The sequence below is a fragment of the Jaculus jaculus genome, chromosome 1 (genome assembly GCF_020740685.1).
Source record: "Jaculus jaculus isolate mJacJac1 chromosome 1, mJacJac1.mat.Y.cur, whole genome shotgun sequence".
Lineage (NCBI taxonomy): Eukaryota > Metazoa > Chordata > Mammalia > Rodentia > Dipodidae > Jaculus > Jaculus jaculus.
This window is the reverse complement of record NC_059102.1, coordinates 147,561,154-147,578,917: the sequence shown is the minus strand read 5'-3', so window position 1 is coordinate 147,578,917 and position 17,764 is coordinate 147,561,154. Positions and strand designations below refer to the sequence as shown.

The following is a 17,764-nucleotide window of genomic DNA, read 5'->3' as shown; positions in this document are numbered from 1 at the left end:
AGGAAAAACGTGCCCTTAGGGGACAGAGACATAGCTCAGAGTAAAGCACCTGCCTATACGATGAGGAACTGGGTTCAATCCCAGAGTTCATGTAATGCTGGGTGCGGTGGCACACATCTAGCACCCCAGAGCTGGGGAGGTGGAGGCAGAAGAGTCCCTGGAGCTCACTGTCTAGCCTAATCAGTGAGCTCCATACCCGTTCAAAGGAGATGGATAGTGTTTCTAAGGATGACACCTTAGGTTATCCTCTGGCCTTGAAACACACACACGCACACGTGAATACACACACACGCTCATGGAGGCATGCATCCCACACACGTGAATACACACACACATATGCATATATACCACAGACACATGTGTGCAAAAAAATTTTTAAGGCTGAAGCGATGGCTTAGTGGATAAGGCACTTGGCTGTGAAGCCTAAGGACCAATGTTTGACTCTCCAGATCCCACGTAAGCCAGATGCACAAGGTGATGCAAGCACACAAGGTCACACATGCACACAGGTTGCACATGTGGGCAAGGTGGCACACACTTCTGGAGTTTGATTGCGGTCGCTGGAGACCCTGGCACGCCAATTCTTTCCCTGCCCTCACTCTCCTTCATTAAAATAAAAAAATTTTAAATACAACTGTCCTTTTATAAGTTGACTATAGGGTAAGTCAAAAGAGGTAGTCAAAAGTAGGGTGAAAGAAGGCAGATATTTTTTCTTTTATCATTAAGAGGTTGTATGTACCCTGATGGACCTCTCTGTTCCAGCTACCTCTGTTAGGAGGAGCACTTGCTTGCTTCAGGATATACGGTTCTGCTACAGCCATGTTTGGGTCAGAAGTTGAGGTTCTAGTTCTGGGGGTTTGGAACGGGCATGAGTTATCAGATAAAGGATTGTTGATTTCCTTGGAGACAAGACCCTGAAGTAGAGTTTCATCCATGATGTCTAGATCTTCCTCTTGGATTTTTATTTCCCTTGAAAAGATTAGAGTTTTGGTAGAGGACAGTAAAGGCTTAGACACAAGGAGTTTCGGACCGTTTTTCTTTGTCTCTTACAGAAAAGATCTAACTGAAGAATGGTACAGTAGTTGAGGCTGCCAATTTGGGTCTCTCTAAATCTCCCAGTTTATATTAAAAGACCAGGGGGAAGCCAGGCGTGGTGGCGCACACCTTTTATTCCAGCACTCAGGAGGCAGAGGTAGAAGGATCACCATGAGTTCGAGGCCACCCTGAGACTACATGGTGAATTCCAGGTCAGCCTGGACTAGAGTGAAACCCTACCTTGAGAAACTTAAAAAAAAAAAAAAAAAAGACCAGGGGGTGTTACAAAAAAACTATGTCCTTTTCCTAAAATTTTCTGGGTCAAGTTTTTGCCACTGGTTAAGAATATAACTGAGTGAGACAGTCAATGGAATGGGAGTTTTTCACGATGAGGAAAGAATGAATGGAGAACCATCAACATGATCTTCCCCCAAAAGGGTGTCCCCCCAAGAAGGACAAGCGGGGTCAATTTGAGAATCCCTGAAGCATCCCCTTCAGAATCTCTCCATGGAAAGCTGGGCATCTTTAGTCTTAGACAGGCACTGGTGCCTCTTTCAAAAACCGCTCCTCCGTGACTTATGTCCTCTTCCCGGTTGTGGTGTTCCTGGGTGGAGACAGTGTCTTAAGCCACTTTCCAACTGGAGAGTCTGGTCTCCTTCCAATGGGCTTCTTGGCAAAAGGTTGGCATATGTGCCAGGTTACTGCCTGGATGAGAGCTGGGGAAGGAGACACGTCTGTGGCTAAGAGGAAAAGTGTGGTGGCGGACTACAGGCCCATTCAGAAAAGCTGAGGGAATGTCATGATCAAATAGTACCTTCTTCCTCTGGGTTTCATCCAATTCTTTCCTAGAGGATTATGCCAGCTCACATTGCAAAAGGGACGAGGCTCTTTGTAGTGTTCTTGGAATGTTAAGTCCCGAGAGTTTAGGAATGTGCTGTTTGAAAGTCATAGAAAATGGCCCAGAAAAGGGAAGACAAGACTACTTGTGGTGGCCACACATTCACCTGAGGGACTGACACATTTGTCTTGCTCTGGGAGGGTCCTGTGTCAGAGACCACTGTCATGCCTACACTGGCCCTGCTTGCTTGGTCACATGCACAGCACCCCGCATCAAGAATGGCTGTGTGACAAGAGTTTTGTAGGCACGTGTGCAGAGGCAGATAAAGGAATCAGTCAGCCTAACCCCAAATTAAATAAGTTAAATCTTAACTATAGGCCCTATGCCCTGTTTATCTTGGCCAAATTTCTTCCTGGCAAACCTATGCTCTGTTTACCTTAACCATTTTCCTTTCTAGCAAACAAACCTGGTATCTTAAAACCACAAGCCACAAGACTAAGGAACTTCTCTCAAGACAGTCTATATTATCTCAAAGTCATTCTTTGTGATACAAACGTTAAGCCTGAATAATAAATACACAGTGGTCTAACGGTAGGGGTCTAACTCGTCCAGAGAAAACCTCCTGGCTCCCTCACTAGTTGAGTGTTGTTGTCTATGCAGAGCTGCTCTCCACCCCTCACCACCACCAACTCAGGACCCTGGCTGCAACAGCCCAAAACTTACCCAGTTCCACAACCCAGTTACTCTGTCATGAGTCTTCAAGTGGCAGATGTCCTAACAGCTCCGAATGGCCCATCCTATGCCCACTGATTGATGGCAGACAACAGAAGGGAGGAGGGGGTTGTTGTTGTTGTTTTTAGTTTTTGGAGGTAGGGTCTCACTCTAGCTCAGGCTGATCTGGAATTTACTACGTAGTCTCAGGGTGGCCTCGAACTCATGACAATCCTCCTACCTCTGCCTCCTGAGTGTTGAGATTAAAGGTGTGCGCCACCACGCCCAGCTAACAAACAGAAGTTTTTGAGAATAGGAAGAGAGGCCAAGAAAAGGCAGCAGGGAGAGTCCCCATCTGGGGAGTGTGGTGGTTTGAATGTATGTTCCCCATAGACTCGGGTGTTTTATTAAGTTTGTAACTTGGGTCTCTGGCCACTGACTGGAGGAAGTGTCCCTGGGAGCGGATCCTAGGGTCCAACCCAAAGGTGTGTCTGGAGGCAGATCTGATTCCAGCCCAAAAGTCTGCAGAGAGCTGTGAGCTCTGGGGGGCTCCTGCTTTGTGCCACATTGTGCTTGCTGCTGTTTGGTGTGGCTGGCTGGAGATGGGTCCTGTCCCCGCTTGGATTTATGAATGGGAGCCAGCTTCTTCCACCATTGATGGAACTTCCCTTGGATCTATAAGCCTGAAATAACTCCTTTCCCTCCCCCTAACTGCTTGGTTTGGGACGTTCATCCCAGCAACACGTGACTACAACAGGCACCCGTGGGATGGAGTGATGGATGAGGCAGAGGGTGACTATCATCTTCTTAGGACTCCCCTACCAATGTACCAGAAGCCAAGGGGTCTCAGAAACACAGATGTGTCGCCTCCCAACTCAGAAGCCCTGGGTTGTACAGAGCCAAGGAGTCAACAAGTACTAGAGAAGACTCTGTTCCAAGCCTACTCCCTTTCCTGTACGGTTTTCTGTGCAACATCCTTCTCTGCTTCAGGAGCAGAGGCAAACCCCCATGCGGGGACAGCGTCTTCTTTATTCACTTGCTTACAAAGATTATGACCCAGTGGTCTAGAAGCCTAAGCTGGCGGTGAACTAGATGGCTGTCAAGATTTAAGGACTTGAGGGATCCAATAGGAGTCCTCTAGGTACATTTATGTCAAGTAGGTAACTGTGGGAACAAGGACACCATGCACATGATTTCTTAGGGTGGAACATTACTTTGCAAGAGGCATGAATGACTGCGTGGTGTGTATGTGCCGCAGTGTGTGATAACATCCCATTCCCTGTGAATGCTAGAAATTGCCTGCTGGAGCATGCAGAAGACCATCCAGTGTGAGGCCCTGACTACAACAGAACCTTCCATCCTTGAACTCTTCCCTCCAGTCCAGGTCTCTGCCTCACCTGTGCTGGCATAGGGACACTGCAAAATGATCATATATATATATATATATATATATATATATATATATATATATAGGCTGTGTCTATAAGCTAAATTTTCTCACATATGAGGTTACCAGTATCTTGGTAAACTATCAAATGTGGAATTTACCTTTCATTTCACTAATCCCCTCTTCTTGTGAAGACAGGTACAGCAGACTCATACACAAACATTGCTAATACATCTGTGGTTTGCCTGAACCTAATGCTTACTATTATAACATATTGTATTATTAGTATTATTTGTATATTTCAGTAAATGTAAATCAAAATCAATTTGTGTGTGTATGTTTATGATGGTTAAGTTTGTGTCAACTTGATCTATTTAGGAATCCACAGGCGTTCCTCCTAAGTGGGTCTCTGAGGTTGCTTCCAGGAAGGATTACCTAAAGGAGGAATCCGTCCCCCAGGGTGCGCCCTTCCCCCAGAGTGGGCGGCCTGAGACTTTATCTAAAGAAGCTCTGGGAAGAACAGTATTCGCCTCCTCTCCCTGCAGCTTGCTGTTTTGCTGCATTCCAGTGTGGACTGAAGAGCAGCGGCTCTCCAGGAAGCCTCTAGACCTTCAGTGTGGGATTGGGACTGCTGAGGCCTCCAGCCTCATGGACTGAGCAGCTACCAGGTTCCTTAACTCTCAGGCCTGTAATCTGCTGTTGTTGGACTGCTATAAACTAATCCAATAAATTCCCTTTTAATACAATCCATTCTATCAGTTCTCTCCCTCTAGAGAACACTAACTAATACAATGTTGTAGGCCAAAATGGATTATGTGTAAAAACAACTAAAGTAACATTTTTCATGGAATAATTCAAGAGTCAGAAAACCAGGGCTTCTTATTACACTCCTTTAACACCTCTCCTATGATTATCATGTCCCAGTAACTCTAAGTGCTCACATAAATATTGGGGGTACATGTGGTGGCATACGGCTGAAATCCCAGCATTAGGGAGGCAGATGCAGGAGTATCACCAAAAGTTCAAGGCCAGCCTGATCTACAGGGTGAGCTTCAAACCAGTTAGGGCTACACAGCTAGACCATTCCTCTAACTAATGACACAAATAAATGCAGTAATTGATAACAATGTTCTCCCAATCATTTGAAGTTTAATAACACTGGGGGAAATGATGAGTAGAGTCTACTCAGCCATTTACCCAAAAACTTACTAATAACTGTTTTATATAGAATCTTGAATAATGAGAATCAACTCTGGTTTCTAGAAAAAGTCTTGTGCCTCTGACACAACTATATGAAAATGGTGGTTTCTCCCGTTTTCATGGGGATTTAGAAACTTCCACTGTACGACATAATCATTCCAACTAATGATGTCCAATAAGTTTTAAGCAACAACCCAAGATTTTGCCACGTTTTCTATATTTGTAGGATTTAGCTCCAGCCATAATCACATTATGATCTGAGGTATTAATGAAAGCTCTGCAAAACATCACACTTGTATACAACATTTTTTCCAGTATAAACAATTTGTTGTTCTCTGATTGTACACTGTGGACAAAGGTCTTCCCAAAGAGATAATACACATATGAAGATTCATCCAGTATGAATTCTCTCTTGTCAAAAAATGTTTCAGGGCTGGAGAGATGGCTTAGTGGTTAAGGTGCTTGCCTGCAAAGACTAAGGACCTAGGTTTGAGTCCCCAGGACCCACATAAGCCAGCTGCACAAGGTGGCACATGTGTCTGGAGTTCATTTGCAGCAGCTAGAGGCCCTGATGTGCCCGTTCTCTCTATATGTGCCTCCTCCTCTCTGTGTCTCCCTCACTCCCTCTCTCTCTCAAATAAATAAAAATAAATATTAAAAAAAAACACAAAACTTTCACCTTGACTCTAGGCTGTGACACATGGAACACCTGTGTGCTGACTGCTTCATTGTAGTCTGGTGCTGAGTAAAGTATGACAACAGCATGAAGCTTTGGCACATTCTCTGCAGTGGCAGGGCTTCTCTAGGGGTGAATTCTTTTGCATTTAGTAAAAGGAACCAAGATAAAAGGCAGTCACATGGGTGAGTCCATTTTCTCTCCTGTGTGATGAACTCTGTTAAGACATTCTTTAGATTTCTGAGAGGTTCCTCCTCTGTGAAAATTCTGGGGTGTCCAGGAGAGGGTGAGCAATAGTTAAAAGGATTAAAGAGACCATGTGAAGGGCTTCACGTGTTCGGGCTTCTCCCCATAACGAGTTCTCAGGGGCCGAGTTAGTTACCTATCAAAGACAGAAAGGCCTCCGCCACATTCACTACATGTGCAGGACTTGTCTCCAGCGTGCATTATGTATACTGCTGGGCAAGGTTTGAACAACAGATAAAGTCTTGCTGCATTCTTCCTATTGGTCGGCTTCTCCTCATATGTGAATTCTCTGGTGTTTTCGAAGGTTTGAACACTGGCTGAAGGATTTCCCACATTCTTTACAGTCATACGGTTTCTCTCCAGTATGGATTCTCTGGTGTTGAATGAGATTTGTGCAGTGGATAAAGGCTTTACCACACTGTACACACTTGTAGGGTTTCTCTCCAGTGTGAATCCTCTGGTGTTTAGCAAAGGATGAAGAACAATTGAAGGCTCTGCCACATTCTTCACACTTGTAGGGCTTCTCTCCAGTGTGAATCCTCTGGTGTTTTCGAAGGCTTGAACACTGGGTGAAGGATTTCCCACACTGCTTACACTTGTATGGCTTCTCTCCGGTGTGAATCCTCTGATGTTCATTCAGGGTTGAGCTCTGGTTAAAGGCTTTGCCACACTCTTCACATTTGTAGGGCTTTTCTCCAGTGTGAATCACCTCATGTTTTCTGAGGCTTGCGCACTGGGTGAAGGACTTCCCACACTGGTCACATCTGTAGGGTTTCTCTCCAGTATGAATTCTCTGGTGCTGACTAAGGGACGAGCAGTGGTTAAAGGCTTTGCCACACTCTTCACAAACATAGGGTTTCTCTCCAGTGTGGATTCTCTGGTGCTTTTTAAGGCTTGCGCTCTGGGTAAAGGATTTTCCACATTCCTTACACTTGTAGGGCTTCTCTCCAGTGTGTACTCTGTGGTGTTTAATGTAAGTGGAGCAATAGTTAAAGGCTTTGCCACACTCGCTGCACTTGTACGGCTTCTCTCCTGTGTGAGTTCTCTGGTGTTTGCTGTAAGTGGAGCAATAGTTAAAGGCTTTCCCACATTCTTTACATTTGTAAGGCTTCTCTCCTGAGTGGATTCTCTGGTGCTTTTTAAGGCTTGCGCTCTGAGTATAAGATTTTCCACATTCTTTACATTTGTAGGGTTTCTCTCCGGTGTGAACTCTGTGGTGTTTAATGTAAGTTGAGTAATAGTTAAAAGCTCTGCCACACTCATTACACTTATAGGGTTTCCGTGCATTATGACCTCTATGCATAATGAGTTTTGAGCTTTGGTTCAGAGCTGTGTCGCCATCTACACATTTGTAATAATTATCCTGGATACAGTTACCTTGATGGGTAGTAAATTTTGAGCATGGAGGAAAGATGTCCCTACATTTGTAAAGGTTCTTTGGAAATTGAGAACACTCATGTTTATGAGGACTAGAGCCATGGTCAAAGCTGTTATGCATTTTGTTACACTGATCCGGTTTATCTTCAATAAGTATATCCTTGAAATCACTAAGCTTATTAAAAGCCGTACTGTTTTCTTTACGGTGCTGGCTAAGCAATAATGGATCAGTAGCAAACATCCCACATTTATCACAACTGTGTATTTGGCCACAGGAAAGATCAAGTTGCTGACTGCAGAACGAGGAACTTTCAGTGAACGAAGTCTCTGATAGATCACATTTACAAATTAATTCTCTGCTTTTCAATTCTTTCTCTAATGAAATGCTAGGGTCGATGACTAACTCACCAAGATTGCTGAAGTTGTCAGCTGAAGCACGGACAGGATCTCTTTCCAGACTTTCCAGGTTTCCTTTTGGAGGAAAGTTATACTCCAGAAGTTGCCGTGGATATTTACTTCTATAAGCATGAAGAGCGTCAACTGTATCTGGCCCAAAAGGAGTGTTCTTCTCACAGGCTTTCTGTTCGGGATCTCTATTGACAGGGACACGTTCACAAAGGTTAGTGACCACACAACAGTTATGCCCATCATGACAGGTTCTTCGACCTTCACTCTCACACACACCTTCCAACTCTTCCCTTAAGTATAAACTTTCAAAGCCACAGCGCTCAGTTCTTCGACCGATCACTTTTTGGAATGAATGTTTTATGCTCTCTTCTGGTGAAATGCCTTGGGTACAATGATGATACACTGCTGAAAGAAATCAAAATAACAAGTTATCTCTCTAGAATCTGGCGAATACCATATAAATCCAATGTATAAAATTATACTAGCTTGGAACATCAACAGAAGAGGAGAATTCTAAAGGCCCTCAGCACTCCACTGCCTATGAACTTCACAACAAAATGCTGACATAACTGACTCCGTGAGACTTCACAGAACCAATTAAGAGGCAGCTGAGAAAGAAAAGTCACCCAGTCTCACTCAGCAGCGCAGTCATCATGTGGTCACATGTGGTCCACACTGACCAGACAGACAAGATATGTCCACTGATGCAATAGTGGTATGACTGCTATAGAGGGTAACCAACTGTTCTCTGAGGATGTAACTGCTGAACTACATATTAGTAGGACAAACAGAAAAACCAGAGATGCAAAAATCCCAACACAGTAATATAACAAAAAAAAAAAAAAATGAAGGCAACATAGCCCTTCCAAAAAGTATGAATCCCAGAGAAATGGCTTCCAATGAGAGTGAATTAGACAAAATACAGATAGAGAATTCAAAAAATGACTAAGTATGTTCAAAGAAATCAAGGCTCAAAGAAGAAAACAAACTCATTATGGAATCCCAAAAGAACACAGAAAACCAGCTGAATGAAATAAGTCCACTGTAAGATATCAGTGAATAAATAGAAATATTGAAGAAAAACTAATCTTATGAAATACTATAAATAAGAACACAGTAAGTCTAATGAAAAACAGCAGAAAGCCTCGCCAATAGGGGATGAGGACATGGCTCATGGTTAAAACACTTGCCTGCAAAGGCTGCCAGCCCAGGTACAACTGCCCAGCACCCATGTAAAGCCATACACATATTGACACATGCATCTATAAACCCAACATGCTTATGACAATGAGAGGCAAGAGAATCCAAAGCTTTCGAGACAGCTAGTCTATTTTCTGGAAGTCTGACTATGTGTTTTCAGTGGCAAGAGACCCTGCCTCAAAGAGGTGGAAAAGAGGCACCTTAGAGCTGCTCTCTGACTTCCACGTGTGTGCCATGGCATGCGGGCCCATACACACACGATAAGCTAAATTGTAAAACTTTACATTAAAAATAATAAAGAAAATCTTACCAATTTAAATCAAGTAGAGGATAAAATATCTATCTGAGCTCAAAGACAAGGTAGAAGAATTGGAACATTCCAACAATCAGAAAGAAAAGTAAATAAGAAGGTACAAGTGGCTGGGTGTGGTGGCGCACGCCTTTAATCCCAGAACTTGGGAGGCAGAAGTAGGAGCATCATGTTGAGTTCAAGGCCACCCTGAGTGAACTCCAGGTCAGACTGGGGTAGAGTGAGACCCTACCATGAAAGAAGGAGGAGGAGGTGGTGGTGGTGGAGGAGGAGAGGGGGAGGAGGGAGGGGCAAGGGGAGGAGGTACAAGTAGATTCTAGGACACTATGAAGAAGTCAAATCTATAAATCAAACAGCCAGTACATATGTAAGGCCAGATGCACAACACGGTACATACATCTGGAGGTCGTCTGCAGTGGTAAGAGATCCTGGTGTACCCATTCTCCCCACACACACCTTCTCTCTCTCTCTCTCTCTCTCTCTCTCTCTCTCTCTCTCTCTCTCTCTCTCTCCCCCCCTTCCCTCCCTCCCTGAAAATAAATAATAAATAAAAAAATTTTTAAACATATAAAAAATGGCACAGATGAGCAGAATTAAATGTGGGATCTTAGTGTTTGTTGCCTCCCAGGAATGTACCTCTCTATAAGAGACAGACATTCCCTTAGATGGACACTGTCAGTTCAAGCACATGGGACTAGGAAACAAGCTGTTCTAATGCCTGACAGGGTAGCTGCAAACTAGCATTAGTCAGAAGAGATAAAGATAAATTACAATTTTAAACATCTATGCACCAAACATGGTTACATCCTATTTCATTAAAGAAACACTATGAGAGGCTGGAGAGATGGCTTAACAAGATGCTTGCCTGCAAAATCCAAGGACCCAGGTTCAATTCCCCAGTATCCACATAAAGCCAGATGCACAAGGTGGCACATGCAGCTGGAATTTGTTTGCAGTGGCTAGAGGTCCTGGCATGCCATTCTCTAACCTCCTTCCCCCCAACCCAAGCTATTTGCCTCTTTCTCTTGCTCTCTCTCTCAACTAAAGAAATTAATTTTTTTAAAAAACAAATACTATGAGATGTAAAGTCAGAGATTAACCCCAGCACAACAGTAGTGAGTGATGTCAATATCCCACTCTCAGCAACTGACAGGTCATGCCAGCAAAAAATAAACATAAACAGAAGAGAATATGGACTAAATGACATTATAAAACAAATGGACAGACCTCTACCGAGCATTACATCCATATTCTGCACACATTCTTCTCAATAGTACATGTAACTTTCTCTAAAATAGACCATATATTGGGATACAAAGCAGATCTTAACAAATACAGGAAAACTACAATGATTCCCTGTATCCTATGTGATCAAAATGGAATAAAACTATTCAGCAACAGCCAGAGACACTGCAGGACACACAAACTCATGGGTTTACCATCTCATCCAGTTATGCCATTTCTGGGAAGATATTCCAAGAACTTTACCATAGAGAAAATTGCTCAAAAAGAAAGTTATCTCACATTGGCTCCATATGTGAATCCTAATTTTGAATTTTTAGATTTAAATATGAGTTGGATTAAAAGTCAGTAAAGGTTCAGAAAAATTTGTTTTATTTGATTCTTGTTCCCCCTCCTTGACCAATCCCTCTTGCCCTTCCATTTTTTTTCCTTTCCCCATAATATATTCCCATCTTTTTGTTTACAAGTCACTTGTGTCCTTTCACTTTTGAATACTTTAAAAAAAAAAGTCAGTAAAGGGCCAGGCATGATGGTGCACGCCTTTAATCCCAGCACTCGGGAGGCAGAGATAGGAGGATTGCCATGAGTTTGAGACCACCTTGAGACTACAGGGTCAATTCCAGGTCAGCCTGGGATAAAGTGAAACCCTACCTCAAAAAATAAAAACAAAAAAAAAAATTGTTTTTGGTTTTTCGAAGTAGGGTGTCACTGTAGCTCAGGCTGACCTAGAATCCACTATGTAGTCTCAGGGTGCCCTGGAACTGATTGTGACCCTCCCACCTCTGTCTCAGGAGTGCTGGGATTAAAGGCATGCTCCATGATGCCCGGCTGAAAAAAAAAATTGTTTTTAAAGGCAATAAAGACCAGGAAGCTGGAAAAAGGCCATGAGATGGTAGGGGGTGAGAGGAGTAGGTTTAAGAGGTGAGGATAGTAGACATGTAAATAAAGGGGCAGCATGCTGGGAGTACAAAGGGTTAAGTGGGATTAGGGCAGGAGGTGGAGAGGACAGGATGGAGGGACAGTCAATCCAAACCAAAGACGTTAAGAAAAAGCTGTATCAGGGCTGGAGAGATTGCTCAGTGGTGAAGGGCACTTATACATGCAAAGCCTGTGGACCCAGGTTCCAGTACCCACATAAAGTGAGATGCACAAATGACACATGCCACTGGAGTGTATTTACAGCAAGAGGCCCTGGCATGCCCATACATACATACATACATACGTTCTCTCTCTCTCTCTCCCCCCTTGCAAATAAATAAATAAAAATATTTTTAAAAAATAGAAAAAGGGCTTGGAGGGACTGCTTAGTGGTTAAGGTGTTTGCCTGCAAAGCCAAAGGACCCAGGTTCGATTCCCCAGGACCCACATTAGCCAGATGCACAAGGGGGCGCACGCATTTGGAGTTCATTTGCAGTGGCTGGAGGCCCTGGCGTGCCCATTCTCTCCCTCTCCCTCTCTCTCTCCCTCTCTCTCTCTCTCTCTCTCTCTCTCTCTCTCCCTCTCCCTCTCCCTCTCCTTCTCCCCCTCCCTCTCCCTCTCCCTCCCCCTCCCCTTCCCCCTCCCCCTCTCCCTCTTTCTCTGTCAAATAAATAAATAAATAAAATATTTTTTTGAAAAAATAGAAAAAGCTATATCAAAACCTACTTTTTTTGTTGTTTCTTTCAAGGAAAGCTCTCACTGTTGCCCAGGCTGTCATGGAACTCACTCTGTAGCCCTAGGATGGCCTCAAATTCAGGGCAATCCTCCTACCTCTGCCTACCTGGAATTAAAGGTATGCACCACCATGCCAAGCTGGCTCAAACCAATTTTTTGTTAGCTCATTAAAAAAATATAGACTGTCATTAGTTTGATGCTAGTGAGTTCCAAGTCAGCCTAGGCTACAGTGAGAATGTACTAGAAAACATGGAGAACAACAACAAAAAGACATCAAAATAGGAGAGGAATTAGCTGGAAAGAAGGGATTCAGTAGAAGGGGGACAAAAGAAGGTAATGGAAGAGATTATGATTAAAAAAATAAAGCTCATTTACACGTATGGAAAATTGTCAATACAGAAGTTTTTTTTAATATGCTATTTAGGACTACAGAGATAGCCTAGCAATTAAGGCACTTGCCTGCAAAGCCTAAAGACCCGTGTTTACTCTCCAGATCCAATAAACCAGATGCACAAAAGGTGAGGTAAGTGCAAGGTTACACATCCCCACTAGGTGGTGCAAGCATCTGGAGTTCAATTTCAGTGGCTGAGGCCCTAGTGTGCCAATTCTCTTTTTCTCTCTCTCTCTAAAAAAATATATGCTATTTACCAGATAACTTTGCTAGATCTAAGGACATGAGTGGCCAAAAGATGAAGATTAGAAATAATGTTACATAAAGTAAGGGACCAAAAAAGAGCTAGGGAGTCATAATTACATTGTTCAAAATACAGTTAAGACAGTTTTGTGATACAAAATGCACTTTAAATCAACAACTTTAACAAAAGAAAATAATTTTATATAGACAAAATGGACATTTCTCTAGGGAAATGTAACTATAATAACTCCATGTGTAACATACTTCATACTTCTCAAATATTTTTTACACATACAGAGAATTGAGGAAAGAAACAGGAAACACTGGAATAATACTGAGTGTCTCCATTTCCCCACTTTCTATAATGAAAAATAAACTAGACATAATGCTAATTGGGAAAAAGGAACCTTGAAAAATACTATAATCAGTAATACCTACAAATACAATTTTCTCAATAGTTTTGGAATATTATTCTGGATAGAATGTTAGGGCACAAAATAGACATTTGTGAACTGAATTTCTTTTTGTGGTAGTTTGAATAGATGGTCACCAATATATTCAGTGTTTCATTAGTTTGTAGTTTGCATCTTCAGCCACCTGGCTAGAGGCAGTGTCACTGGGCGGATCTTAAGGTGTGGTGGTGGGTGTGAGATTTCAATCTAAAGGTATGCAGTGTGCCTAGCTGGAGTTCCTGAAGTGTGCTGTGCTGTGCTGTGTCGTTTTTGGCTTTAGGCTTGTGCTTTCCTCTCTCTGCTTGGACCTGTGAAGACAGGACAGCTTCTTCTTCCATTTATGGAACTTCCCCTGGATCTATAAGCTTTAATAAATCCCTTCCTCCACAACTGTGCCTGGTCTGGAAGTTCATCTCAGTGAACCTGAAGCTGTCTGCTACAAAAGTTGGTACGAGGAGTGGGGTGAAATGAACCTGACCATGTGGATTTTGGTCTTTTGAAACTTTTGTTTTGGAGGAATGGGCATACCTTGGTGCTTACAACTGAAGATGACTTCTGGAGTGGTAAGCCAAGTTTTATGGACTATTCTGATGAGGGTTTGAGAATGCTAAGTGCAGACAATATTGAACTTCGAGGCTTGGCTTATGAACTTTCTGAGGGGAAGAAAAGACTACAGAGGAGTTTGTTGGAACTGGGCTACTGGCTTAAGGGCTGGCTACGTTCTGATGCCCAGGCCCAGAGAATTTGATCAGGGTTAAATTTGTAATGGACTGATGTGCTTGGCTAAGGATAACTGGACTGAGAGATTTAAGATTTTTAAGCTGGAAAACCTCAATCAAGTTAAAATTACAGGCACTGAGACTGGTTCTAGGTTACTGAACCTGCTACTGGCAAACACATTAGCAATCTTAAGGAAGATGGCCCAACTGCTTTACATCAAAACAATGGAAAGGATGCCTGAGGAAAGACTATCATAGGAATGCAAACTCTTTTGCAAAGAGTTGACTGGAGAAGGAGCCTACTTTTCAAGGTTACACGATTTATTTGGTCCCTGAATTACGAATATGCCCGTGTCCTACACAACTGGTATTGGTTTTGGAAGCATGAAAAACATAAGGGGTGGTCATGAATTGCACACGGTTCCAGGAGCCACCACTGAGATGCAGCATGAGGCAGGGCCTGATGCCCTGATAGGCTGAAAGAGCCTTTGGAAGATGGACCGTGGTTTGCATGAAGACCTGAAGATGTTTTGGATATACCAGGACTATGCAAGGGCTACCATAGAGCGCACTGCTGCCCTGGGATGGAAGTGTTTCCTAGCTACTCTGCCCAGCCAGAGGGGCAGAACTGGAAAAGTTGGAGACTGTCAGTCTCTGGTTATGTTGAATTTGAATTGCAATTGATGGTGGTTGAGTTTGCATTGTTTTTGTCTGTCCTTGCTATGCCTTATACCAGTTGAATGTTTATTCTGTGCCTTTATATGCTTGATTTTACAGGTCTTAATATCTTAAATTGGTCAAGACTGTGGGGACCTTTGAAATTGAACTGAGTACAATTTACAATGTGTTATGGTTATAAATCTATTGGGGGCCAGGGCAGAATGTGGTGGTTTGAATAGAATAGATGGCCCCCGATATATTCAGTTGTTTGTTTGTAGTTTGCATCTGCAGCCACCTTGCTGGAGACAATGTCACTGGGTGGATCTTCAGGTGTGGTGGTGGGTTTCAGATTTCAATCTAAAGGTATGCAAAGTATGCCTAGCTGGAGTTCCTGAAGTGTGGTTTGTGGCTTTTGGCTTTAGGCTTGTGCTTCTCCCTCCCCCCCACCCTCTCTGTTTGGACCTGTGAAGACAGGCCAGCTTCTTTTGCCATTATGGAACTTCCCCTGGATCTATAAGCTTCAATAAATCCCTTCCTCCATAACTGTGCCTGGTCTGGAAGTTCATCTCAGTGAACCTGAAACTGTCTGCTACACTTTTCTTTCCACAATGCATACTAGTAGAAATCAGTAGCAGAAGAAATAACAGAAAGTCTACAAATACATGACTATAAATTCTTGACTATGGCATTATTCCAGAATGGGAAGATAACAGTAAAAGATGAAATACCCAGACTCTAAAGAATCCATGCAATCTATATCAAGATCCAAATTTATTCTTTGCCATAGTGGCTCTATTTGTTTAACATTTTCTTACTTGAGAAGGAGAGTGGGCATGCCAGGGCCTCTAGCCACCACAAGCAAACTCCAGATGCATGCACCACTTTGTGCATCTGGTTTTATGTGGGTGATGAGGAATCAAGCCCAGGCTGTCAGGCTTTGCAAGCAAGTACCCTTAACTGCTGAGCCATCTCTCTAGCCCAAAAACATGGCTCTAAAAATTATACAAATCTCTCATATCCAGAAGAACTCAGTAAGATTTATGAGAAAAACAAATTCAGAAGCATTATACTTCCTGAATACAAAGTTTATAGGAAGCTTATTATAAAAAGCTACAGTCATCAAAATAGCTTTATGTCAGCATCAAGTTTAACAAGTAGATCTATGGAAAACAATAGGAAACCTTAACATGATGACAAAATAAAGACATATTCACATAAAAGTTAGTGGTAGCATTTTTCACAAGAGCAGACAGGTGCAAGCAACCCAAATCCCCCTTGACATGAGTAGATGAAGACATTCCAGAATGTACAAACACTGGCATGTTGCTCAACCTTGCGGCTCCCTCCTTGACCCCTTCATCTCTCACCCGTATCCTGTTTCCACCTACCTGAGAACACAGCCATTGTCTTTGGTCTCTTCACACCCCAGGGTTCTTTCCTTCGCTCCAGACAGGTGACCAGGTATGGCTTAGAGACAGCAAGACCTGGTTATTGGAAAACAATGTGACACTTTGCTGTAGCTAGTGAAATATGCCCCAGCATTGTGTTCAGCAGAAAAGAGAAGATAGGAAAGAAGATTCAAGAACAATATTTTCCAGGGCTAGGGAGATATCTCAGCTGATAAAAAGTGTTTGCTTGCAAAGCCTGCTGGCCCAGACTCAATTCCCCAGCAACCAGGTAAAGCCAGATGCATAGAGTGGCACATAGAGTGGCAAGAGGCCCTGGCATGCTTGTGTGCTTGCCCCCTCTCACTCCCTCTCTCTAATAAGTAAATGAAAATAGTTTATCCAGGTGTTTCTGAAACACGTGTGAGAACTCGGCTTCAATCTGAGCACCACTCCTGACTAACACCAGGTTAAAGATCAAGGGGAGAAACTGGACAGTCCAGCGCAGGCGGAATTATGTGCCATGGGACTGCTAAACGTACCACTAAAATCAGCGTGTATATTAATTATCTCAAGAAACAGACGGAGTTGCAATGACAAGAATAAATAGGAATGATTCTTTGTCTATGCCAACAACCCCACATTTGTTCTAGAGCAAGAACTTGGATGTCATTCACACCAAGCACTGGCTACCACGGATAGTCTGGAAAGGAAATGCAGACGGGCAATAGGGGCTCAGCAGGGACGCTGTTGTCCTCACCCAAGGAGACCAGGTTTCTGTAGTTCTCCAACATCACATCGCGATACAAACTCTGCTGAGCAGGGTCCAGGCATTCCCATTCGTCTAGAGAGAAATCAATGGACACATCCCCGAATGTCAACAGGTCCTGAAACAGAAGTAAAAAGAGCATACTGTGCGCTCACTAACAGAGCACTTGGTGTGACTCAGGATGAAACGGGAGTTAGGAGAACTGGTCCAACCTCGGAGACTGATCCTTAATCCTTAATTACTCAGTAAGACACTATTTTAGTATATTAGATAATACGGTGTATTGTCTATGTGAGTAATCTTACTACATACCATCCACAAAACCAGTGTAGGCAGTATAGTTTGATGAAATTTAAAAGATAAATTGAAGGCATTACCACAAGAATATGCAGTATGTGAACGAGTTTTATATTGTAGAATACTGTTTACATTTCTCAGATGAGAAAGCCATGGTGAGTTAAAGTGTGGGTGGTTCTCAAACCTTCCTGTGTGCGCGCCGGAAGATCACTGAAGCACCAACTCAGATTCAGGAGTTATCGACTGGGAATTGGGCTTCTGAGTATTGAGCAAGTAGTGATGTCCAGGTCACTGTCCAAGGGGCAGGGATTTTTTATTATTATTATTGTTATGTGGGCTTGGAGTGGGAGGATGATGCTTGAAGCAGAGTCTCATTGTAGCCCAGTCTGGCCTCAAATTCATGACAATCCTCCTACCTCAGCCTCCTGAATATTGGGATTAAAAGTGTAAAGCACCATATTTGCTTGGCTTTAATTTTTTTTTATTTATTTGTGCACATACACATGAGTGTGTGCCTCTGGCAGTTTGTGTATGGGCACGCCAGATCCTCTTGCCACTGTAAAAG

General features: G+C 43.1%; 1 protein-coding gene across 2 annotated transcripts in view; it reads right to left on the bottom strand.

Annotated features, from left to right (window-relative positions):
* Positions 1-5,762: 5,762 nt before the first annotated feature.
* LOC101598458 (zinc finger protein 93-like) overlaps positions 5,763-17,764 on the bottom strand; it is a 30,269-nt gene continuing 18,267 nt past the window's right edge. Inside the window, exons 2-5 of one of the 2 annotated variants that reach the window (XM_045146053.1) lie at positions 16,894-17,020; positions 16,137-16,232; positions 8,155-8,283; positions 7,731-8,063 (exon numbers count right to left, since the gene is read on the bottom strand). In XM_045146053.1, coding sequence (XP_045001988.1) covers positions 7,870-8,063; positions 8,155-8,283; positions 16,137-16,232; positions 16,894-17,020 — 546 coding nt within the window. In that variant the 3' untranslated portion in view covers positions 7,731-7,869. Of the gene's footprint in view, positions 8,284-16,136; positions 16,233-16,893; positions 17,021-17,764 lie in introns of both variants that reach the window. The other variant, XM_045146052.1, reaches the window with a different exon arrangement.